This window comes from Camellia sinensis, chromosome 15, assembly GCF_055761805.1.
Source record: "Camellia sinensis isolate YWXY chromosome 15, ASM5576180v1, whole genome shotgun sequence".
Lineage (NCBI taxonomy): Eukaryota > Viridiplantae > Streptophyta > Magnoliopsida > Ericales > Theaceae > Camellia > Camellia sinensis.
In genome coordinates, this window is record NC_138975.1 from 133,652,922 (window position 1) to 133,678,605 (window position 25,684).

Here is a 25,684-nt window from a genome sequence, read left to right on the forward strand (position 1 = left end):
CCATCTCGGTTGGGAATGCGAAGTTGGACAAAACGCCAACTCTTCCAACCGGAGTAAACCATCTCGGTTGGGAATGCGAAGTTGGACAAAACGCCAACTCTTCCAACCGGAGTAAACCATCTCGGTTGGGAATTTGAAGTTGGACAAAACACCAACTCTTCCAACCGGAGTAAACCATCTCGGTTGGGAATCCGAAGTTGGACAAAACGCCAACTCTTCCAACCGGAGTAAACCATCTCGGTTGGGAATCCGAAGTTGGACAAAACACCAACTCTTCCAACCGGAGTAAAGCATCTCGGTTGGGAATCCGAAGTTGGACAAAACGCCAACTCTTCCAACCGGAGTAAAGCATCTCGGTTGGGAATCCGAAGTTGGACAAAACGCCAACTCTTCCAACCGGAGCAAACCATCTCGGCTGGAACAGAAGAGTAGGCCCCTCATCCACTATTATTTCGGACACAACAAAGCTCTTCAGCAAAAGTAATTCACTTCTATTACATTGACAAAAAGAGTATTTGCATTCAGAAGTGTAGGGGAAACAAGTCCCTCAAAAAATTACATAAGGCCGCATTCCATGGCCGGGGTACGCCTTTGCCATCCAAATCCTCTAAGTGGTATGCCCCTTGCCCGGTTATCTTGTAAGGCTTTTCCTAGTTTGCCCCTAGCTTGCCTTCACCCGGCACTAGTGCGTTGCCCATGACCTTCCTTAAAACCCAGTCGCCCACTTGCCCGTTGCCATCGAGGTTGTCTCCGCGGTGGACGTCGCTGCATCATCCTCTACTCGAATGTGCTCATTGATGCGCTGCATTAGGTGCCACACGGATGTCTGCTGGCTCATTGTAAGCGAATCCCTCAGCCTATGTCCGAGCGGGAGACCGCGCTTATATTGGGTGATTGCCAGGTTGACTGGGCAATCTAGGATCTCATTGTAGGTATCCCAGTACCTGGAGTTGTACGCCTTGAGAGTGTCGCTCGGTTCCATCCTGACACTGAGAAGGTGGTCAACTTCCTTTGGCGTTTTGGTGTTGGTTTTGAAACGCGTCACAAAGGCTTCGGCCAACTGATTCCACTGTTGTATACTCCCTTCTGGCAATCTCTCGAACCACTTCAAGCCCAGCTCGCCTAAACTCGACGGGAAGATCAGGCACATAAGAGCGTCATTTCGCCTACGTCCGGCCATGACCTGTCGGAAGTGGCTTACATGCATATACGGATCGGTCTTTCCGTCATAAAGCGTGAACTTTGGCTGGTGGAAGCCCGCGGGAAGCGGTGTTGTTTCTATCACCAGGGAGAAAGGGGTGGCGCTCAGCCTCGTCAAGTTTGTATCTACAAGGAGTGGCTCCGCTAGGCGGGGTGGGGGCATTCCGGCCTCCTCGCTGGCATGAACCCTGTAGGATAGCCGCTGGAACGCCGGCACCCTTTGAGCCTCCCGCCGGCGAGCCCGTTCCTTCAAGACTGCCCGCAAGTCCTCTGAACGAGCGGAATAGGAATATCTCGACGTCGTCACCGGACGTGAGGGCTGGTAAGTGCTATCTTACGCGCTGGACTTCTCTGAACGGCGGGATGGGATGCACTCTCTGTGGTCTACCACTCCATCCACACCCTTCCCCTTGACATGCCGCTTCAACTCCTCCATCTCTGCTGCCATTCGCCGGATGACAGCGTCTTGGTCCCTCAACTTGTGTTCCAGACGTCGGGCATGTGATTCTCTCCGCCGCCGATGTCCGTCTGGACTTCGTGAATGACCATAACTTCTTCCGCGCGTCTCCTGACTGTCCTCCAGTGAACGTATCCAAGTTCGCCATTGGAAGGATGACAGGATGTCCTTCTCTCCGTCGGGTGAACTCCGGGGTAGCTCCATCGATGGCGGACAACGGAATCTCGTCTTTGTTCACCATGGACGGCGATCAGATGAGCCTGGAAGACAAGGTTTTATCTGTCAAGCTTCCCACAGACGGCGCCAATTGTACGGGGAGCAAATATTCCGGCAAGCCCGTACTCCTTTCTTCCAAGCTCCGTTTCTGTCCGATCACCTACGAGCACAATAGCGGTGAGCTACCCGGCGGTGTGTGGCCGGAAAACCCCTCCGACGATCAAGTTAGAACACACACAGGGGATAGATAGAGAGAAGGGAGAGTGTTTAGTGTTTAGTGTATGTCTCACCAAATGTTCATCTGTTTGCGTATGGGGGGCGCAGACGTATTTATATACCTTCTGCGCCCCAAATCTACTCCCAGTGTCCTCTCAACACGTGGCACTACTATCCCATCTGTCAGCATAAACCTTGCTGAGCACCACTTAACCCAACTGCCTGCCCATTCTCCTAAGAGCTCGGCAGCCGGGCAGTACCATCTCGGCCATCGTCTGCCATGCTGCGCTTCAAGCCCAAGTACTCCAACAGCTAAGCTCAGATGAGGACCGGACTCGGCGGCATCTCGGCAAAGCCGAGCTCGGGACAACTCACGCTTGTCTGCGGTCGACCTTCCTGCCGAGCAAAAAGGTACCTCGGTCCAACCTTGCCTTTCCTAAAGCTGGACCTTTCACCTGACCGGCTTCGTAACCGCGGATCCTTGCAGCTCGGTCAATCCACGCGCTGCCTTAACCGAGCAGCTTCCTTCAAGGCTGGGCCACACAACTTGGCCCAACACCTGTTCGGCCCAAATCTGTCTGGCACAACTCTGTCCGGCCCAAATCTGTCCGGCCCAATTCCACGGCCCAATCCGGATCATAAATCTCCCTCTCAGATTCCATTTGATAAAATTTAAGACTTGATTTAGTTTCATTTATTAAACTTATAGAGTCAAGTACTAAGTTATTCAAGCTTGACTTTAAAATTTAACAAATTTTAATTTAACAAATTTTAAATTATGTTCACGAGTCAATCTTGAACAATTTTTTAACTAGCCATATACGAATCGAATTCAAGTAATTTAATTCGTTTAACAGTTGTAAACATGACCAGTCCCAATCTAATAAAATGTATTTGGGTTTCTCTACAAGGTTGGATTGAATTTGGAAGTCAAATTTTTAAAATTTTTTTTTTTTTATTGGTATTGACAATTGCCTATTTCAAGTCAAATCTTAACTTTTAACCCACTTCTTCTTCTTCTTCTTCTTCTCTCTCTCTCTCTCTCTCAAAAAAAAAAAAAAAAAAAAAGTCAAAAAGCCAAAAAAAAGTATATAAAAAAAAGAGTTTTAATTTAACCATCTTTCCAAAACATTGACTTAGCTAGATCTGATTATATCTATTATTAAAATAAATAAATAAATAAAAATATCATTTTTAAATACATTTTTCATTAGGTAAAAAAATAACAAGATTTATAAATAAATAAGTTTAATCAATATTATGAATCCAATTTTATGGCTTGATAAACAGTTTATAGTGTATTTAAGGCCTCGTTTGGCAACTACGGCCTATTTTGAGAAGGTAGTTAAAAGTTATTATTATTATTTTTTTTAATATGTTAAAATGTGAAATATAATGTGACCCAAGACGAGTTAAAAATTGACTTTTGGCTTTTAACTGGCTTCTTAAAAGAGGCCTCTATGTTTTAACTAAAAAATGAAAAAGTTACTATAAGTTGTTATATCACTTTTTTTTATTTTTTTTATATATCTTTTTATAAAAAATTTAAAAATTACTAAAATAATTTATTTTGAAAGGAGGCCTAACCTTCAGCCTCCATTGTACCACAAAAAAGGAAAAAATAAAACCGGTCCATAAATTATTCATTTTTATCATTTTTAAATCCAAGCCCAAATTCGGGCCCAACCCGACCTAATGTCCAACAAGTTCAGTAGAAGAATGGAAAGAATTCACACAATCCCATGGAGTGCTTGATTATAGCGACTTGTTGGGTAGGCCAGTTTGCAATTTGGGCCTCTTGGAATTAAAGCCAGGCTATTGTTGGGTAGACCAGTTCCCAATGTGGGCCTTCAGCGCAGTTTGGAGCTTGGAATCAAAACTAGGCTCTTGTTGGGTAGACCAGTTTCCAATGTGGGCCTTTAGCCCAGTTTGAAGATTGGAATCAAAACCAGGCTCTTGTAAATGAGCAGCAAGAACTCTGGCACACAAAAGAGCAAACTCGTTATGAGATTGTGCAGCTTATATGAAATGTTTACAACTTGTTTTTTTTGAAAATCTGTGTTAGCCTGTTTGTTATAATTTTTATTTATAGTTTATTAAATATAAATAGTTGAAATAAGTTGAAAAAAAATTAAATATCTAAAAATTGAGAGATAGATGCTTTTAACTTTTGCTTTTCTAATTATTTGCTTTTTAGCCTATAATAAGTTGTACCAATTAGACAGCTTCAACCAGGATTAGATTGCCTAGACAGCAGGCCCTATCGTGCTTTGAGGATGGAGCCTACTTACGTTGTGTTTAGTTGGGAGATTTATGGAAAGATTTGACAAGAGAAAAGGAAAATGTGCGTGAAATTAGATAAAATATAGGTATATTTTATTCACATTTCACCTACCTTTTTCATTTTTCTTTTTAAATCCCTCCTCAAATCTTCCAACCAAACACAATATTAGGGTTCATTGAGAAGATTAAACCATTCATTTTGTAGTGTTTGTCGTGCAAGTCATTCACGCAAAAAGTTAAATTGATTGAATATCTGATCATATTACATTTGTGTTAAAAAAATTAAAAGATTTATTTTTAAAATCACATTTGTTGTCTAATTGTTTTAAGACAAATGTAATTTAATCATGCAATTATCGATATCCGATTAATTTAATTTTTTTTATTAATAACCTATTCAACATATTCTGTAAAATAAATTATTTAAATAGACTCAAATACCCTTACCTACAGCAAGCACCTCAAATCCTCTCCAACATAGAACTAGATTGTGAACAACTATCGACTGGTGAAAAGACAAGTTGCCTATACATGAAAAAATGCTAGCAGAGAGCGGTAATATGCTATAGTATATATGTAAAAAAATATATTAAAATATATATATATATAAAGAAAGTTAATAAAAGTATATAAAAATTTATGAAAGTATGACAGGTGTATTGAAATTTTAATTTTCGTTGACAGTAACAAATATTGAATACGTCATTGTTAGTAAGGCCTGACATATTCAACAAAACAAAAAAAAAAAAATCCAATACACAATTTTTTATACACCTTTTTAGGAAAATTGCACTCACTAAACCTGAGAATTTTAACAAATACAGAAACCTCTCTTATAATTTAAATAATTACACAAACCTCCCCTGCTTTACCTGATATTGTTAAGATCTCCCCTTATGTGAACCTCCGTTACCCAGGTAACAGAACATGTTGATGTCATCACCAATAAAGCCAAAACTACCAATAATGCCCTCAAGGCAGTTGATCTCAGGTATATATACTAAGCACAATACAAAGCTCTATTGTGCAAAACTCAAAAATTCCAAGTCAAGAGAAAAACCAAAAAGGCAGCCGGAAGTGAAAGGAAAGAAGCAGTCAGAGCTCCAGAACCAAGCACAACATAGCTATTTAACTATTATGTAAACACCAGGAGCATCATGTCTGTCCAATTACAGCATTCCACTACACAAAATATAAATATAAACACCAAGTGAATATACTTCATATCCACTACAAAAAACAAAAGTGGATACATCATTGAGACTATTTGTTGTTATGCTTAGTATGTCATGTCCACTACAAAAATTCAAAAAGTGGAACATGATCTGAGACTAACTGTGCACTACATCAAAAATTCAAAAAGTGGAACATGATCTGAGACTAACTGTGCACTACATCAATAAGTGTTATATACCTTAAACTTGTGATAAGAACTTGTACCAAAACCATCATCATCTCAGCTTAGTCAACTGCAAGAAAAAATGAAAAAAAAAAAAAAAATCCCCATTTTTTCAGGATTCAGGCAATGAAAAAAAAGAAAAGGAGAAAAAAACTATAACTTCACAGAGCACAAGTAAGAAAAACTTACATGTGCATGCTTGGCCTTACTCTTGCCCTTGCCCGTGCCCTTGTCCTTGCCCCTGTCTCTTCTAGTTGAACTTCCTTTCCCACTTGACTGTTCTCTCCCAGTTGAATGTCCCCCCCAGTTGAAGTGCCCTTCCCAACTGAAGTGCCTTTTCAATTGAAGCGCCTCTCATCAAGGCCGGCCCTGAAATTTAGGGGGCTTAACGCGAATTTCAAAAATGGGGGCCCTCTTAAATTTTTTTTTTAAAAAAAAGTTCACAGATAAAACATAAGTTATAACAACTTTTTTATTTGTTTATAGTCACAAATAAAATTTACTTGTACATATAATCATTAAAATTATAAACAAAACAATTTAATGAAACAAAATTATGTCAAAAAAATTAGAAAAAAATTATTTAATTAAAACTGATAAAGACCCAAGTAAAAAAATTAGGACAAAATTATTTATTCCACTAAAATCTAATGGATAAATAAAGTAAAAAAAGATTTAGGCAAATTTATTATTCCACTAATTGATAAAGAAAGAATGTAGAAACAAATTAGGGCAACTTAATTTAATAAAATTTGATAGTGAGAGAGAGGGCATACTATGAGAGACGGAGAGAGTGTGTGTGAGAGAGAGTGAGGCGTCGAAGGAGTGTGTGAGAGAGAGAGAGAGTGAGTCACTCGCTCAGTGCTGTGCTGCATCTGCCTGCCCTGCTTTATGCTCATGCTCATGCTTCCTTCTTCCTTCGTCACTTCGTGAGAGAGAGTAAGAGAAAGAGATTGAATTGAAAGCACTGAGCAACACTTAGCCCATATATTGTATGTATTGTTTTTCTTGGGTCCAAACACTTTTATATATATATATATATATTTTCATTTTAATAAATATGGGCCAAACTACACTTCTAAATAAATTTGGGTTAAACCATACATGGATCCAATAAAATATTTTGAGCCCTTTAAATTGATCCTTAAAAAAAAAAAAAAAAGACATTGGGCCTATAACATTTTACTAAATTTGGGGGCCCTATTTTTGGGCCAAAATTTTGGGGCCTAAGGCACAGGCCTCACTGGCCTTAGGCCAGGGCTGGCCCTGCCTCTCATAAAATCTCTGCCCCTATCCATAGTTGTGCCACTGCCCCTACCACCACCTGTGCCACTGCCTCTACTAGCACTTGTGCCACTGCCACTAGCTCCACCCCTTACTGAACCTCTTTGGCAAGTTCTCTTATTGTGTCTAAATTACATGCACAATTTACATCTCAATGTACTAGACATCAAAATAAGGGAATACAACCATACTGTGATCACAATGAGTAACAATTACTCACCCAAATGTAACAAAATTCATAAGAAGAACTTAGGGGTGGTCGCAGTTCGTTTTTGATGGTTTACGGATCGGTTTGGACCTGCCTGCATGTATGCGGTTTGGAAAAAATTCAACCCACAACCGCCTGCGGTGCAAGTTGCAATTTGTGTGGATAGGGTTCGCGGGCAGTTGTGAGTGGTTTGCGGATTGGACTTTTTTCTTTAAAAATTTATTTTGGATCCTTTTTTTTCCCATTTTGTAAATATTTATTTTGGGCCCTTTTCCCCCTCATTTTAGAAAATGAGGAAACATTAATAATTAATGGATTAAAACTTATAAAATTAAAAACATAACAAAATCAATTCCTAACACAAACAAATCATTCAAAATTCTAAACGTTTAAATCAAATTATAAACTAACACAAGCACATCTTTCAAAATTCTAAACTAGATCATCAATCTCATTCACTATATACTACCCAACAATACAATTAAAGTAAAATCATTCAAAATCCTAAGCTCACCTAAAAGTAATTCTTCATTAACTTTTATATTCATCCAAAATGCAATAATAAAATAACAACGGTCTAGGGTTTTTTTTTTTATTAAAAAAAAAAGAGTCTAAGTGTGGGCGGGTTTTTGCAGGTGCGGGTTAAATCTACAACCCGCAATCATACCATATTCCAAGCTGCTTCTGCCCGCATTGTATCTACGAAACTGCCTATTTGTATGAGAATCGGTTCGGGTTGGGTGGATTGTGCAGTTTAGATAACCCTATGTCCAGCCCTAAGTAGAAGACATAAAAAAAAAATAATAAAAGCTCATATAATCATAATTGCATAACAAAAAGAATAAAAAAAAAAAAATCTTTAAATCATTACTCTAAGAAAATTAAGAAGAAAACTGTTTTTTTACAGTAAATTAACAAAACCAAATCCTCACTTTCATAACAAACATAAATAAAAGTTCATATAATACAATCATAATTGCATAAAATCAAAAATCATAACAAAAAGAAGATTAAAAAAAAAATGCCGAACATATTAAAAATAAAAATAAAAAAGGCTTGGCCGGTTGACTAGCCGGACATCCAACAGGACATCTCCACGGATGGCCGATCACCCTATATCTTCCTGTCCCAATTAAACTGCTCATTCATTCGTAAAGGCATATAAATCCGAAAGGGATTACGAATCCGAAGGGATTACAAATCCAGAGTTCCAAAATCAAAACAAACATGAGCTACATGGATTGCTGCTTTAGAAAACAAACAAGGATGAAGTATGAAAGAACTAGATTGCTACTCTAGAAAACAAACGAAGATGAAGTATAAAAGGTTTGAAATCTTACCTGGAAATCCTAAAACCTACTTCTCATCGATCAATCTCTTTCACATTTTGTACTAGCAACGATGATCGAACCAAAATCCCAAGCTTCTTCGTTGTTTGTTCACACCGATTGGTCTTCTCCAAAAATTTCCTCTCTCTCTCTCTCTCTCTCTCTCTCTCTCTTATTTCTCCCACAAATTCGATCGAAATCAAAATAGATAATGAATTAGGGATTTAAGGTACAAAGGTTATTATCGTCTTTTTGTGCTCCAACGCAAGGGTAATAAGGTCATTTAATATATGTAAGTAACATCGTTTGTGCCAATTTGACGGAATGAGAGAATCTTGACAATGGCAGGTAAAGTAGTGGAGGTTTGTGTAATTATTCAAACCACATGGGAGGTCTCTGTATTTGTTAGAAACCTTAAGGGAGGTGAGTGTAATTTATCCTATCTTTCTTTTTCTTCTTCTTTTTTTTTTTAATTCTTTTTTTTTTAAAAAAATTAAAATAAAAAGAAAGAAGCATAATTGACACAAACAGAGATGAAGCATAATTGCTCAAGTAATAAAGACAATGAAGGCCTTGGATTCGAATCCTATTCATTATACTATATAATTTTGTATTTTAAATAGGCTGGAAGAGTTTTTTCGAAAACGAAATCGTTTTATGTTAATACCATCCCAAGTCTACTAGAAACATTGGTTATATTTGAATTAGTTAGAAGCTTCAAGAGCGTCCAGGGGAAGAGAAAAGAGATCCAAAAATAGAAAGAATCAAATTTCAATAAACTAATACAACATCATGAATGGCTCTGTTTGGTATCATTTTTCATTTGAGGTATTTTCATATATTATTCTTATTGTTTTCTGTTTTTGAAAACAAAGTATTGGAAACTTTGAAAACACCCATCATCTTTTATACAATCTTTGAGAATTCAGAAAACAACTTAAAAGTAATTCCCAAGAAATAGAGTGCTTTCTTATAAATAATTTACAAAGACAAATTTTCAAATAATTTTTTTTCCCCTGTTTTTTAGAACAGAATACAAATGGAGTTCACAATATCAAATGGGCACTTAAAGATTTGACTTTGCTATTTTTAGTTGAATTCACATTATCATCATCTTGCCTGCCAAATACATGCATGTTCCCTCTCTGTTAACTGCTCATGAGTGGCACACATCATCTTATCATATAGCATCACAATTACTTTCCTACTTAGTCTTTGATGTGACTTCTTGATTGATTTAATGTTGCTGAACACTAACAGCCAAATTGTGAACATGTTTCTTTTTTATTCTCAACTATTTGAATTCTAAATATATTTTTCAAGATTAATTCGAATGATAAGTGTTAAACCCACTAAACCTAACCCACTACTACCTACCACACACACTCACCTCCTCACCTAACCTACCACTACCATCTCCACTTCATCCCCTACCACTTCACCTACTACCTTCTTCTCTTCTATAAATATTTGATCATTGTAAACATAACAGAATATCAATATATCAATCAATCAATACATAATTCATTCTCTCTATTTCTCTATACATCAATTTATCTAACATGGTATCAGAGCTAGGTTAAGAACCTAGTAATTTCGTTTCACCGGCGGGCGGCAATCTCGCCTTGGCCGCCCGCCGGGCAAACCCAAATTTCCTTAATTTTCTTCAATAGCATTGACATCTTCTCCATGCCCTCCCCTGGATCTCCACCACTGGCAGAAACCATCTCATGCAGAGCTATTGATTCTTGGGTGAGCTGGACCTTCAGACGCATCATTGTTGTAAAGGGACAAGAGATTCTCATGCAGCTCAACACCTTTTTTCCTCAAAATTGCCTCCAGAACACAGGTAGCCTTCACACGGACCTGCCACAAAGAAGAGAGGAGTTTTGATTCAAGGGCATGACTTAAAGCCAATGCATCCAACTTTGAGGCCTCCACAAGGAAAACCTGCAGTACATCTCTTGTAGATCGAAGAAGCTCGCAAATTTCCTCCATTTTGTAAACAGGCGTAACTTTATCTTCATCCGATGTCGCTCCATCGATCCTCTTCGATCGCCAGTCCACCAACAGAAGGTCCAACTTGAAACTCCCACTGGCCAGGCATCACTTCACCATTTATTCCACTTATGTTTACACCAGCATAGAGGCCAGCCTTGTAATGCGAATCCACGATATCGCGTCCATAAGCTTTGTCAACACCAATACCACAATAGTATGGTCCCTGAGGTTCTGGAAAACCTCCAAGCGGCCAGCCAAGCGACCACTTAACTTGTTTTTGGAGCAAGGTGTACTCTTGCTCAATACCATACCAAGGTTCTTCAGCTACAACATCAGGGTGGCTGAAAATCTTTGCAGCGTTGAACCTCTTGTTTGTTGGAATTGGCTCACCACCAGGAGCTTGTCCTGTGCTAGATCCGTCATAATTCCACTTTGGAAGCTTCTTGGGGTCACTCACAGGTCCAGAAAGAGTCCTTGCTTTGCTTCTGAGATCCATGCCAGAACCACCAACCCATATGTACTCAGCAATCACCTTCTCCGTAGTGTCCGAAAGGTTGAGGTTGATGAGATCTGATAGCAAAGACATGGCTCTCTCTGTCTCTCTCGCTCTACTTCTCTCTCTCTGTAACCTCCAATCTACTCACTCTGTTTCACAGGTCCACCACAATGGGCAAAGGGGGAGCACCTCCCCAGGAACAATGATCATTGCCCCACTTGCTCTTTCTTTTTTTTTTCTTTTCTTTCTTTTTTATTGCCCGCCGAACCTCACTTATCCATCAACTTTCATCATTCCATTCACGCTTTCCCCACCACACCACCCACCCACCTTTCTTTTTATTTTATTTTATATTTTGCTTCCTTTTCCTTTTCCCAGGACTCGCCCAAACTCACCATTTCCTTTTTTTATTTTTTATTACTTTAACATTCACATCCTTCTCTACAAAATTATTTTCTTTTATACTTTCTTTTCTCCCACTACCTCTCTGTTTATGTCAGTGCGCTACATAGCCTTCTCTTCGGCGAAACATGGGTATTCGTACAAAAAAAAAAAAAAAAAAAAAAAAACAAAAAAAAAAAAAAAAAAAAGAAGAAACAGAAGAACTGCGCACCAAACTCATTTTATTCCTATCGGGACTTCGCCCTGATCACAATTTTACACCACAAAAAAAAAAAAAAAAAAAAAAAACAAACAAACAAACAAACAAACACAAAAAAAAAAAAAAAAAAAAAAAAACACAAACAAACAAACAAACAATCAAATCCACAACCACCACCCACAGGCGGAACTTTTTTTTTTTCTCCCTTCTCTACTCTGCCGCCGGTCTCTTCTTCTTGCCTCCGTCCTGGGCGGCCCTTGACGGTGCTGCCTCCGTGTTTCCCACTCCACTGGGCACGATCACTACTCCCTGCTCCTCCCCTGCAGCATATGGCAGCCCTCCAAATCGGAACATCACGGTGGCCTTCCGCTTCAGCTCCTTGTTTTCTGCCCTTAGAACGCTTATCTCTGCTCGCGCATCCTTATACATGCGTTGGAGCAGAGCTAGTTGGGCGTTTAATTGCTGCACCTCATTTGTCCTACTCTGCAGCCGGTGCGACAAGTTTGTGACCGCCGTCATGGACTCCACACATGCCTTCAACGTATACTGATTGGCCTCCACATCCGACTGCACCGCCATTTTTTGCTCCACAGACCGCATCGGAAAGTTCAACGGAGCAAACACAGAGGTGTTTGGTTGAGGTTCACTGGTCTCCGCACCAGTTCTCTCTCTTGTTGACTCGTTCAGTTCGGGAAAGAGCGTCAGCAGACCACGGGAAGAAGAGGAAGAAGAGGCCATTGTCTGGGCAACTGAGTGTTACAGACTCTCTCTCTCAGCACAACGAAGAGTTTTTCAGACTCTCTCTCTCAGCACAACGAAGTTTTTTTTTTTTTCAGAGGTTTTTCGCAGCTTTTCTCTGCCTCAGCCTCCGCCTTCGTCTTATAGCCGAGGCAGCCACGCGCATCGCGCGCCTCTTCTCGCCGACAAACTGGCACGCCTTTTCATGGCACGCCTTTTGATGCATTCGGGCACGCCTTTTGATGACACGCCTTTTGAGGGTTCGGGCACACCTTTTGAGGGCACGACTTTTGAGGGCTCGATATCTATATCCATGTATATCTTTTGGGCAGCCTATATACACACTCATACAGTATCTTCTACACCGGTCAGCTTTATCAATCCCTTTGTTTCAACCTCAAATAGGTTTCTATCTTCACACCTATTTGAGTTTGAGGGGGGGTTATACACAGTATCATGTATAAGTCGCTCATGGCGCACTCCCTAAGTCGCCCCCTTGGTGCACCACCACAACTCATGCTACAACGGTCTGACACGACCACACAGTGTCTGCTACATCGGTCCGACATGACCCCGTAAACTGTCTTCTACAACGGTCCGACATGACCCCGTAAACTGTCCTACTACATCGGTCCGACATGACCCCGTAAACTGTCTTCTACAACGGTCCGACATGACCCCGTAAACTGTCTTTTACAACGGTCCGACATGACCCCGTAAACTGTCTGCTCCAACGGTCCGACATGACCCCATAAACTGTCTTCTACATCGGTCTGACACGACCACACAGTGTCTTCTACAACGGTCCGACATGACCCCATAAACTGTCCCGACATTGATTCCGGTCAGCTGCTACATCGGTCCGACATGACCCCGTAAACTGTCTTCTACAACGGTCCGACATGACCCCGTAAACTGTCCTGCTACAACGGTCCGACATGACCCCGTAAACTGTCCTGCTACAACGGTCCGACATGACCCCATAAACTGTCCTGCTACAACGGTCCGACATGACCCCGTAAACTGTCTTCTACATCTGACACGACCACACAGTGTCTGCTTCAACGGTCCGACATGACCCCGTAAACTGTCTGCTACAACGGTCTGACACGACCATACCGTGTCTCCTATCCTGTTTTATTTTATTTATCAGTTTATTTTTTTCTGTTTTGAAACTCTCTCCAAACTCAAGTTGGTTTGTGTCTAACCTCCTTGAGTTTGAGGGGGGCTGTTAAACCCACTAAACCTAACCCACTACTACCTACCACACACACTCACCTCCTCACCTAACCTACCACTACCATCTCCACTTCATCCCCTACCACTTCACCTACTACCTTCTTCTCTTCTATAAATATTTGATCATTGTAAACATAACAGAATATCAATATATCAATCAATCAATACATAATTCATTCTCTCTATTTCTCTATACATCAATTTATCTAACAATAAGTTATTTAGGTTTCATCTCGAAAGTTTTTTACTTTAAATTCTGATATCTTATTTTTGTTTAGATATGTGAAATTATAGAATGATTACATACATCCTAAGTTTACATTCAATTTTTTTTTTCCTAAAATCAATTCTTGATTTTTAAAAAAAGAAAGTAAAAATCTAAACTTCAAACATTCTTGATAAACAGAATTTGAAAGACAAATCACCAAATAGCAATATCTTAGCATCTATCCACCCAATCCCAAGAATGTTTTAAGCTCTAGATTTATACTCTATTAGTGATAAAAATGTTAGTTTGTTCGTGCAGATATTTTTTTTTTTGCTTTCGCGGTTTTAAGTCGGACAACTAGTATTGAATTATTTCATTATATTCGTACATCAACTGTCGAATTATTTCATTATATTCGGACATCAACTGTCGAAAGTTTTTTTTAAAATTTTTTTTTTTGAACAAATTTGTCAAACTAATCACTTTTATTCGGAAGTTAAGTTTCAAATTAAATGTGTAATTTCGGAAAACCAGTTCTGAAATCTCCAAACTGAAAAACATAAAATAAAATTTTAAAAAAAAGTGTGGAAAGGATGGTTGAGTAGTGTATGTACAATGATTATGAATGAAGGGTATAATTGTAATTTTTAATGTGTGGATTGAGAAAATTAATTAATAAATGTGCATACTGAGAGAAGATGTATACTGAGATAATTAAGTATGTGGAAATAAAATTTCCCAAATAACTGGGTATATTTTACAAACTGAAAAAAAGGAAATTACATTATTAATTACTTCTCTCAAATAAGGTCTTTTTAAAACAACATGTGTCTTAATTATCTCTAAATAAAAAACAATAAATTACAAATGTCACTAAACTACACCCAGTATCACATTCCTAACTTTTAAATAATGAGTATTTTCAATTTACTTTAATTATCTTTGATTCATAAATTGTAAATAAAAATTATACCAAACTAAATTAAAAATCAAAAAAATAAAATAAAAAGATCATTAGCCACTACAATAAACTACATTAACTTAGGAGTAGAACTTGGTGTTCAAGGTTTAAAATCAACAATTTTGTGAAGATGCAAGATGATATCCCCACTTTGTGGGAACAAGAAAAGAATGGTGTACTAAGACAGACTTATGACTAGCTAACAACTCCTACCACCACCACCAAAGCTTGATGATGAGCACTAGACTTGGGTCCTTGAACTTGCCCATAATTAGTTACTTGTTAGCTATCCAACTTCAACCAATATATGTGACCCTCAATCTACATTGGGCATATGAGTCTATCCATTTAGTTACTGTGGTGGGCCCAATCCACCCTCTTCCCTCTCCTCCTTGTTCATGCATGCTCCAAGAGACAAACAACACCAACAATTGGGTCAAAAGGGAGTCAAAGAGAAAGGTTTAGTGTGAAAGAGATACAAAAGTAGCTTTAAAGGTTCATAAGCTCTTATCATTTTGGAAAGATGGGTGATAGAACCCACATTGCCCCATCCTCTCTTGGTCATACCATGGCCCCCATTCAAGCTGTCATCTCTCTCTCTCTTTCACTCACTATCTTACTCTCTCTCATGGATGCATAATGCATTGAATCTTGCCTTCTTCTTCTTTCCTTACTATTTAAAAAATTGAAAAGAAACAAGAACCTAAAAGCTTTCATAATATTGTATATGCATATAACTTTCCCATGTTAATCATTCACTACATGAATTGGCAGCATCCTTTAGATTTTATGTATCCATCTATTTTGTGGGTTCCATGAGCTTTAGTCCACATGGATTCTACAAGTGCCTCCTTGCTTTACAATATTTTTTCCTTCTTAGAAAATTGATTCTTTTGGCATCTCCAAGGGCTTGCCAAATGAGGAGTCGTTTTCAAAATTTAGCAAGATTCCAAGAAAAAAAGCTCTCCGATGTATCAATGGAGCAGTTGTAATTTATTAATGTCAAACTTTATCTTATATTTAGCACAAAATTTAACAGAGCTATAAGAAAAAAGCTATCCAACAACATGTCAAAGGGGCAGTGATATAATTTATTGATGTCCATTTTTATGTTATATTTTATGTGACACAAAATTTAACAATTGCCAAATCGGCCAATTCACAGTTTCTTTTACTCTCACAATGGGACCTAAAGATTGCATCGGACATTATTGTGAGAGTAAAATAGAATAAAAGTCACTTACACTATTTGAGCAAAATTGACAAATCATAGCATTTTGAGTATGGTGACAGATAACATTGCAAGAAATGACAAAACGATACTCTTATAGATTCATGGGTTAACTAAAATAAAATGAAATGATGATTTCCTAATTTCTTTATATAATGATCTTATTTACAATAATAAAAATAAATTTATTATTATTTTTAATGATTTAAACATAAAAATTAATATTTTAATACAGACCATTTTTCCGTTACACTTTTATTCCTATTATTCCAATGAGGCAGTCCCTCATCAATCTATACATGGATGGTGCCAAAAGGAATTGCAGTCTCCTAGTTGTGCCGACAAATGGAATTTTTACTATTTTTTAAAAATTTTTAAAATAAAGTTTCACAGTAATTTGGTTGTTTATTGGCCCTACATAGTCAAGGATGAATTGGCCGACTAGTCTATTCCTCCTCACTGTTTTGTTGTACAAGTAAGTGATTGGTAAATATTGATATTTTCAAGCAACAAAAGGTTGTGTTTGATAATATATATATATATATATATTTTTTTTTTTTGGCAATAGAACATAAGAAACATTTTTTTTTTAAATTAAAAAAAGGAAAAATATTTGGTAAACATAATTTTTTTAAACAACTAGAAACAAAAAAATATTAGCCAAAGGCATAAGTTGAGCCCGAAATCACCCAACTTTTTTTCCCTTGTTAATTGTTTCTTCTAGTATTTTGCAACAGATTTATAAAGATGATTTTTTGGGGTTGAAAGATGCTATACATTTATTAATAATAGTGCTATACAAATAGAAAATTTGTATTGAACTTTTATCTGCAACGATTCAGCTACCTTGGGTCATATCATTTAAAAAAGGGAAAAATTACATTTCAGTGATGGGTTGAAAAAATATTTTCAAATTAGTGATAAACATTATAAATATTAAAAAGAAAATTTATAAACTTTTTTATGTTTTTGTAATTAATTTTTCAAAATTTCTCTAACAAGTAATTTGGCCTTTAAAAAACAAATCTCAGTCAATGTGACTTATATATTAAGAAAGCCATCATTACATGGTTTTGGTATAAAATTTTTTGTAAATTTTTGTTTGTAAATAACCACTACTTTCTATGTAAAATAATAAAATAAGGTGAGAAATAAGATGGAATGAACATTAGTATAAAATCATCTATTTTCAAAATTTGTATCACTTATCCTTACGGCATATTTTCAATCACGCAATTGATATGATAGGAATTTATTAATACAAAATTCTTGAGATAAGATCGCACAATTGGGGGGGCGGGATAACATTCCATTCAATCCCCCCAAAAAAAACAAGACATTCCATTTTAGAACATTAATCTTTTTTTTTTGGGGGGATAATATACAAATAAGAAATATATGCATAACGATTTGTCTGAATTGTAATATTATCGCGTTAATTTTACAAAGATATTTCTTAATATCAAAAATATCATGAACACATCGTTCTAGTGAATAATTTTATATGGAAATTTTTTTTTTTTTTGGGGGGGGAGGGATTTTTCTTGGGTTTTTAGTATATCATTTTGAAATCCCATTTCTTCACCAATTTTTATGGCTTATTTAAATGACATATATATCCTTTATAGGAAAACTTTGAAGCAACATAGAGCACAGATTAGTCTAATAGGGCTAATTTATGTCATGTCATTGGAAGTGGTTAGATTAGCCAAAGCTGAAGACATATAACATCGATCATTTATGTACTCTGATGAGATCCAAATCCATTTTCTTCATTATATTTCAAATCTCTCTCTTTCAATCACTATTTTCTAAGTGCACATATGCAACATATCAATTAAAGTCTAATCAAGTTAGATTATGTTTAATAGTTTTGCTTTGGACAATATGTTACACTGATATTTTTTAATGCACATACTGTTTGGTTCCACTGAGGGTAAGCTGTTGTGTTACCATTCTAGCTAAAATCCAAACACATATGTCAAATTTGAGTTTGATTTTATTGATATACTTTTATGATGGGTGAAGTTGGGTTTGACAATTATTTTTTTATTATATTTTTTTCCGGATAAAGTTATTACTAAAATAGTTGACGTGTTTAATAAAATTAATTTGTTTAGTCTTTTTAGATGTTTTAATTTTTAATTTTTATTTTTTTTTACTTTTTAGATCTTTCTAGACTAGAAGGACATGAAAATAAAGAGTAAAAAGACATTAATACTAAATTTAAAAATATCACCAACGAAAAAAAAGTTCATAAAAATATATGACTTTTTTAACAATTACATGAATCTTGTTAAAAAAGTTACATTTTTTCACAATTATCAATTAAAAGAATATAGCTAAATAATTTAGCCTTTTTAAGCCAAAAAGCGACTTAAAAAAGTCATAACCAAATAGGACTTGCATATAACCTATCCTCATGATTGATTATTAATTAGAATGATGAGTCATGTTCAACAATCATAACTTAAGCGAGTGAACAAAATTGTTTTCGCCAAATCTATAGAAAATTCATAGAAAATAAGAAGTAAAGAAAAGATTGTCTTGACAATCACCAGTCTCCCGCATATGTTTGAAGGTTAATACAAGTAGAATTTGCACATAATTTCTCATGTATGGCATTAAGTGGGGATAAATTAATTTTGATTTGAAAATCAGAAAAAATAAAAAAAAATAAAAAACAGAGGAAAAAAAAAGCATCTTCATGTGTTATATGGCAATGAGGAGGGATAGCTTCCAAAAGTAAGGTGGTCAAAAGAGGCAAGTTGAGTAGAAGCAAGCCCTTGATGATTTCCTTCTGTCGCAATACTCTGCACTTTCTGTGCCTCATATGCCTTTGCTCTCTGCAACATAAAACATTCAAGATCAATCATCAATCATCAATACACACTCAACAAATTACATAATACATACAAGAGCCAAATTCTATATTTGTATATTGGTGCATACAAGTTACAAGTGCAAATGTAATTCCAACATGTACATGCATATACATGTCATAATTTTATATTTAAACATAATTTTTTGTGTTTAGACTTTTTATTTTTTTGCCAAGAGTAAGGAAATAGGGAAAGAAAGTTGCATTTGTAGCGATAATATTTGAATCCAAGTATCATGCCTAGTAGAGGTGACTTAACCATTAGGTTATTTAGCCCATCGACTAAGGCCCACTAAGAAAATGTAAATAAATTATTATTCCAGAAAGTCCCAATTATTCAAAAGTAAGATGGAGGTCTCTTTTTGATGTTTAACCTGAGTTCTTAAAAAATCTTAAGTCGATATTGATGCCTAGTGAAGGAGGGCTTCATCCACTAGATAAATCTCTTGGTTTGTTGTTGGATATTAAAGTTTGAACTAATGGTTAGCCGTGAATGAAATTCCCCCTCAGAGGGTTTTATATCCGAGTTCAAATCTTGTTGATGAGTGATGCAGCTTTCCTTCCCCGATTGAGTAGGTTTTATGGATAGTTAATCCTTTATACCCACTTTCACAATTACAATTAAAATTAATTCAAATAAAAAATAATAATTGAGCAAACATTACTTATTAGTTGAATTTTCAATTAGAATAGTTATAAATTTTTTTTTTTTTTTTTTTATAGGAAGTGCTTTGAAAAGTTTTAAGCAAGCACCTGCAATGCTTCCATATCATCTGTCTCTGAGTTGAAGTCATAGAACCGGCTTGCTGCAGTAAGCTTCATTGAAAGAAACTGAATTCAAATCAGAAATAATGAAACATGTTAATGACAATCTTAGATTAGATATAAAAATAAAATAAAATAAAAAAGCAATTCTTTTTTTCATTTTTCCAAACTCACCTCAACTTGGTTTTGCAAGGACTGAACATAATTAATTATCTCATCCAACATTACTGCCATGCCCATTGTCTGCATTTTAACCCACATAAGAATACTAGAAAAAAAGACAATTTTTTCTTCAATCCTTGTTTTGTTTGTTTGTGTTTTTTTTTTTTAAAAAACAAAAATCGTAGAAAAGAAAAACAAAGCATGGCGTTACCTTGTAGCATCCTGGAACGATGCCTTGCAAGCATCTCAGCCTCTCATTAATTTTTCCTCTTCTAACCTGATTCATGACAAATACAACAAAACGCGTTCAAAAGACATTTTAATAATTTTTTTGTTGATAGTTTAATTTACACTAACTCGTGTTCACTATGAAACACGTATCAAGAATTGAATTTTTGTTTTATCATACCCTCTCTGCTAAACTGTGACTATCAGTAGCTTGGCCTCTTCTAGCTCTAACATGTACCACTTCATTCGGTTTCTCCTCTTCCTCGTTGCGCCTCCTTCTCTTTCCTCTTCCCGAGCTCTGTAATAGAACAAAAATAAATAAATAAATAAATTTACTAATGATAAAAAAATATAAAAAACCCAATTAATAATAATGTAATTACATTTTTTCTTGGAATCACATCTTCAGAAACCGGTGGCGATGAGTTTCCAGAACAACTTTCCGGTACATCCATTGCTTTTCTCTTCTTGTTTTCATTTCCTGCTGAGAAAATGGGCTCAGCTGCTGGCAACACATTCTTGTCTTCGTGATGGAAAATACTGGGAAAATTATCTGCTAAGTTTCCTGGGAATTCGGGTTGTTGATGCATGAAGAAATTATCAAGACTGGAAAACCCCATGAAGCTTTGGAAATTCAAGTTTGGATTCTCCATAGAAGTTGGGTTTAGCTCTGCAAAGTGGTTCATTAGTTCCGTGTTTGGATCAATATCCAAGAAAGAGAATGAAGGCTTTTGGGTCTGCAATATTTCTGGTGTGAATTCATCCATTGAACTATGTATAATTGTTTGGAGAACAAAGTGAGTGTTTGGACCATAGAGGTGAGTGCCTTGTGCTTGCAATATATATACCGAGTAGGATTATAAAGTGAAGAATAAGTATAGCAAGATATAAACAAATCACATAACCGGATAAATATATATGACTGAATAATTTATTTATTTATTTTTAAATGTGGATTCTATCAATAAATTTTATAAAATTTTATCCATTTATATAAATTTTATGTTTGATTTTGTAATTAGTTTTCGTATGCGTATTTAATATGTATTTAATATTCTAATAAATATTTTTGTACAATATTTTTATTTATTATCTAAATAGGATTGAACTTGTCTCTAGTTTGGATATTTAAATTAAATGTCTGGATATTTAAATTAAATGTCGAGTCTGTTGCTCAGATGCTTGCCATATTGCTATCTTTTGTAATTTAATAGTTTAAATTTTGTCCACCTACTTATAAACTCAATATTAGATCTAAGTAAGAAATTCCAACCAATATTTAATAGATATGTGAAATCTAAATCTTTGATTTACAAAAAAAAATTGTCCAAGTGAAACAATTTGGGAGTCTGAACTATTGTATTCAATTTATACCTGAACTAGAGAAGTCATTTTCATTTTAATAAAGAATAATGCTTGGGACCCCCTTTTGGGGGTCACCCCCTCACCCCTTTGCCATGTGGCAGGGGGTGATTGGAGGAGCAGGAAAAAAAAGAAAAAGAAAAAGAAAAGGTAACCAATGAGAGAGAGAGGGGGTCAAAGGGGGTGGGGGAAAAAGGGGGGATGAATCATTGTTGTTTAATAAAATAGAAAAATGAACCACTTTGAGGAGAACACGTGGCAAGTTCAGCTTCTTTGGTTGTGTTCCCTAGGTGGACCCTTATATTCAGCACCAAGGATCCTCTAGAGTGAAATTTCCCTAAAGTTTCCTAGAGTGTTATATTGTGTGGTTGAGATTTACTGGCAAGTCACATCAGAAAAATTGATGTGACTTGTCAGTAAATCTCAACCACACAATGTAGCACTCTAGGAAACTTTAGGGAAAAATCACTCTAGAGGATCCTTGCTCTATATTCAGGAAGGACTAGCCTTCTTTCCAGTCCACTATCGGACCGGAGAGTATTGTTAAATCTTTAGGGATCATTATAGGTTCTGTTTCGATAATTCTAACTGTGTAATATATAGAATTCGTCGAATATTACATGCCTGTAAAAATTCACGTTGATCGAATATTGATAGTTATCTCATTGAATCAGATTTATGTGGACTGTTTATTTTTTTACCGTCTATTTTTTTTAATATAAAACTGATTTGATCACGAAATTATCGATATCCGATCAATGTGAATTTTTACAAGCATATAGTACTCGACAAGTTATACATATTGAATGGTTCAAATTATTAAAATGGGACCCATGATAATCCTCACAGGCTCAATAATATTTTTCAATCCGCTTTACGAACTAGAAGGAAGTGAGCCGCATTCGGAAGACATCCAATACACCCATGGGACAATATTACCATTCAGTTTTCTGTACAATAAATAAACACATGAAAAAAATTGCAGATATGGTGCAACTTTTGGGACTATTTTTGTTTCCATCCTGGACCTCAGTAGAAATTATGGCAACAGTGAGGGTGAAAATGACATTATCGTCATTGTTGGCAAAGAGTAGTTGGTGTTATATTCAGTTTTATGGAGTGCCACTTACCAAACAATTTAATGGCATTATTAAGTTTAAAAATACATAAATGTCTATTCAGTTTTATGGAGTGCCACTTACCAAACAATTTAATGGCATTATTAAGTTTAAAAATACATAAATGAAACACAAAACGCGACATAAAAATATATTGATAGATAAAAAAAAAAATTAAAAGTGAATCTTATTCATTCCTTTTATTCTAATGTGTGATATGATTTTATAATTACTAATTTAATGGTGGTATATGTAAAAATGACCTCATTACAACGATGCTTATCACTATAAAATTTTCACCGCAGGTAGTCATTAGTGCCACTTTCATTTGTCTTTTTGGATAGTTGAGATGTATTGTGCAACAAATAATTTACTCATAATAACTTTTTATATTGTTGGTGATATAAAATACTTGGTCATGACTTTTACCTACCCATACTGATGATGCTTTTGGATATCCTTGCTTAAGACCTTACTCTTTCCTTTGCCAATTAGATTTTCTCAATTGACTCTATATACTCTTATTTAGAGGGTCATAACTTAATCTGTCAAAATGCAAAGCTTGATTTTTTTTAAACCCCCCTATTATGAGACTCGTTTATTGTATTGAATTGTTTATTTACTCCCATTAAACTTCTAAATACATAAGCCTGTTTGGTATAATTTTTGTAATTAAAAGGTAATAATTAGAAAGTAGAAAAAAAAAAAACCACTTCCCCTAACTCCGAATAATCAACTCTTTATTTTTCAATTTATTTAAGTATTTCTATCTCATCAATCATAACTGTGAGCAGAAATTACACAAAATATTTTGACGCATATTTAAAAAAATAAAAATAAAAATGAAGAAGTTATAAGCAGTCACAAAAGTTGCACCAAAACAATACTTGAATTATAATTGTCATGTTTGATGTAATTATTCTCATATATGTGATTGATTATCTCTTGAGTTACCCCCTTAAAAATAAATAAATAAATAAAACAGAAGATGGATGCTTTTGACAAAAAATATTTTGTTTTGCCAAGGGATGTGGCCTTGTGAACATTCTTTTCTTCATGAAGAAGCACCAATGGGAGTATTACTTCAAAAAACTGTAGAATAGGGAGCAATTCAAAGGGTTTATTAACCCTCCAACTCCAACTTCGTGGTATTGTCATGGATTTCTTCATATCTTCCATTGGATTTACTTTTGACTTCACAATTGGCTCATGACATGTGGGGTGTGTGTTTGGCACTTGACATGACTTTTAAATCTTTGATCACCAAGATTTCAAAACCTAAAAACTATTGATGGGTTTTCAAAACTAGGACACCATACCTTAAGTTAACTCCAAAAGATGTACAAGGTTTAAAATTTGTTGTAGGCTTTGGTTGCTCATTTTCTTGAACAACAATTAGTTCATTTGACACAAGTCTTCCAATTACAATAACTCCTTACTCCTTTCATATTTTAGTTTTTTTATGTTTTCTATTTTTTGTTTTGTCATTGGAAGTGGAAATATGGAGGCGAGTTGTTACATAGAATCGAAAAGATTCGAATCTATATATTGCATTTTGTTCACAACTTCAAAAAAATCCCTTAGTTGGAAAATTTATGTTTTGTTTAGATCTTTAATTTGCCAAGTGATTTGTATAGAAAGAAAGAAAGAAAAACAAATAAAAAATAATAATATTTCAATCACTTTTCCAAATATAGCCTGAACATGAGAGAATTATCCTCTCTCTCTCTCTCTCTTTAATAGTAACTTATCCACATGTAATAAGTTCCTTTCTTTTCCTTTTATTTTTGGTTTGGATTTTGTGATTGATTCAAACTTAGACATCACATCTTAATTTTTGTTTCATGTTCACAACTTCAATAAGTCCTTTGGTTGGCAAATTGAATTTGAGAAAAATTAACTCATTTGTAACTATTTTCAGATCAATGAGCTTTTTCATTAATTCCCTCAGTTCCATATTCATTCATGAGCCAAACTTTCACATGTGAGGATTATTTCTAATAAGAAGCTAAAGCCCTAATCATATGTGATTTAAGCTGTTAAAAGGTTATATTTACTAGTTTTAACCTTTTCCAAAAAGAACATGTCATGCCCACCATTAGGGGTGTGCGTTGTGCGATTTGAACGGTTTGAGAGTAAAATTATAGGTCAAATGATGGATTAATAAATTGGTAAATAACAATTTGGGCGATTTTGGACAGATTGAAGAATATTCTAACCAATTATCAAATATTTGTATAATATATAATTCTAATTTACATAATATTTTTCATATGTATAACACAAGCTAATTTTACTTAATATGTTTTATATATATAACTATTAATTTGTTACAAATTTCATATTTTAAATCTCTCTCACAGTTATTTTTACTTTGATATTTCATTAGAGATTAAAATATATATATATATATATTAATTATAGCGGAGCAGAGCAAAGTGATGCGATTTCGAAGGTGGATTATGAGTTTTACGTCGTGTTTGGTTTAGGGATTTGGAAATGGATTTGGAAAGGGAAATGGAAAAAGTGTGTGAAATTATGTGAAATGTAAGCATATTTTATTCAAATTTCACCACGTTTTCCTTTTCCCTCTCCAAATCTCTTCCCAAATTTCCCAACTAAACACAGCCCTATCCACCATATTTGATGCGAATCAGTGTGATTTTAACGGATTTTGTGGTATTTTGCACAGTCCTATCTATCATATTTGTGCCTATTTTTATTAAATGGAAAATGAACGATACATAGTGAACACAAATGTTGCTTTTTAATTACCTTTTCATAATTAACATTGGTTTTAAGATAACAAGGCTATGTTTGGGTTTTTAGTTTTTTATTTTCTATTTTCTTTTTTGGAAAACACAACAATCTTATTTGGTGCTATTTTTGAAAAACTATTAAAAAAAAAAAAAAAACTCAAACTTTTTAGGAAACACTAATAAATAAGTTACTTTTAAGATAATAAAAAAAAAAAAACCCGAAAAATGAAAATGATGTTTTCGACCTTGTCATTGTTTTTGTTTTTGAAAATACATAAATCAAAACTACAACCAAACATATTATATCTATATATATAAAACAAATGAAATTACAACCACTAAA

At 35.3% G+C, this 25,684-nt stretch overlaps 2 protein-coding genes across 3 annotated transcripts; both read right to left on the reverse strand.

The window, feature by feature from the left end:
* Positions 1-10,068: 10,068 nt before the first annotated feature.
* LOC114305687 (glutamine synthetase nodule isozyme) lies at positions 10,069-11,278 on the reverse strand. Its single transcript, XM_028250814.2, has one exon. The coding sequence runs from the start codon at positions 11,176-11,178 to the stop codon at positions 10,615-10,617; it is 564 nt and encodes a 187-aa protein (XP_028106615.1). The 5' UTR covers positions 11,179-11,278; the 3' UTR covers positions 10,069-10,614.
* Positions 11,279-18,597: 7,319 nt separating this feature from the next.
* LOC114272930 (transcription factor BEE 1-like) lies at positions 18,598-20,991 on the reverse strand. Of its 2 annotated transcripts, none has more exons than XM_082908740.1 (6): positions 20,486-20,991; positions 20,284-20,400; positions 20,086-20,151; positions 19,887-19,955; positions 19,701-19,778; positions 18,598-18,912 (listed from the first exon to the last, which is right to left on the reverse strand). In XM_082908740.1, the coding sequence occupies exons 1-6, from the start codon at positions 20,867-20,869 to the stop codon at positions 18,772-18,774; spliced, it is 855 nt and encodes a 284-aa protein (XP_082764866.1). In that variant the 5' UTR covers positions 20,870-20,991; the 3' UTR covers positions 18,598-18,771. The 2 variants fall into 2 exon arrangements, with proteins under 2 accessions (XP_082764866.1, XP_082764867.1); XM_082908741.1 differs by having other exon boundaries at positions 19,701-19,763; positions 20,486-20,971.
* Positions 20,992-25,684: the final 4,693 nt, after the last annotated feature.

Bases quoted from the DNA above. Each gene is read 5' to 3' on its own strand.
- LOC114305687 (XM_028250814.2), bottom strand. From the start codon at position 11,178: ATGTCTTTGCTATCAGATCTCATCAACCTCAACCTTTCGGACACTACG.
- LOC114272930 (XM_082908740.1), bottom strand. From the start codon at position 20,869: ATGGATGAATTCACACCAGAAATATTGCAGACCCAAAAGCCTTCATTC. The intron at 20,401-20,485 runs GTAATTACATTA...GTTCTATTACAG, and splicing joins ATGTGATTCCAAGAAAAAAT to AGCTCGGGAAGAGGAAAGAG. The intron at 19,779-19,886 runs GTGAGTTTGGAA...ATTTGAATTCAG, and splicing joins CCTTGCAAAACCAAGTTGAG to TTTCTTTCAATGAAGCTTAC.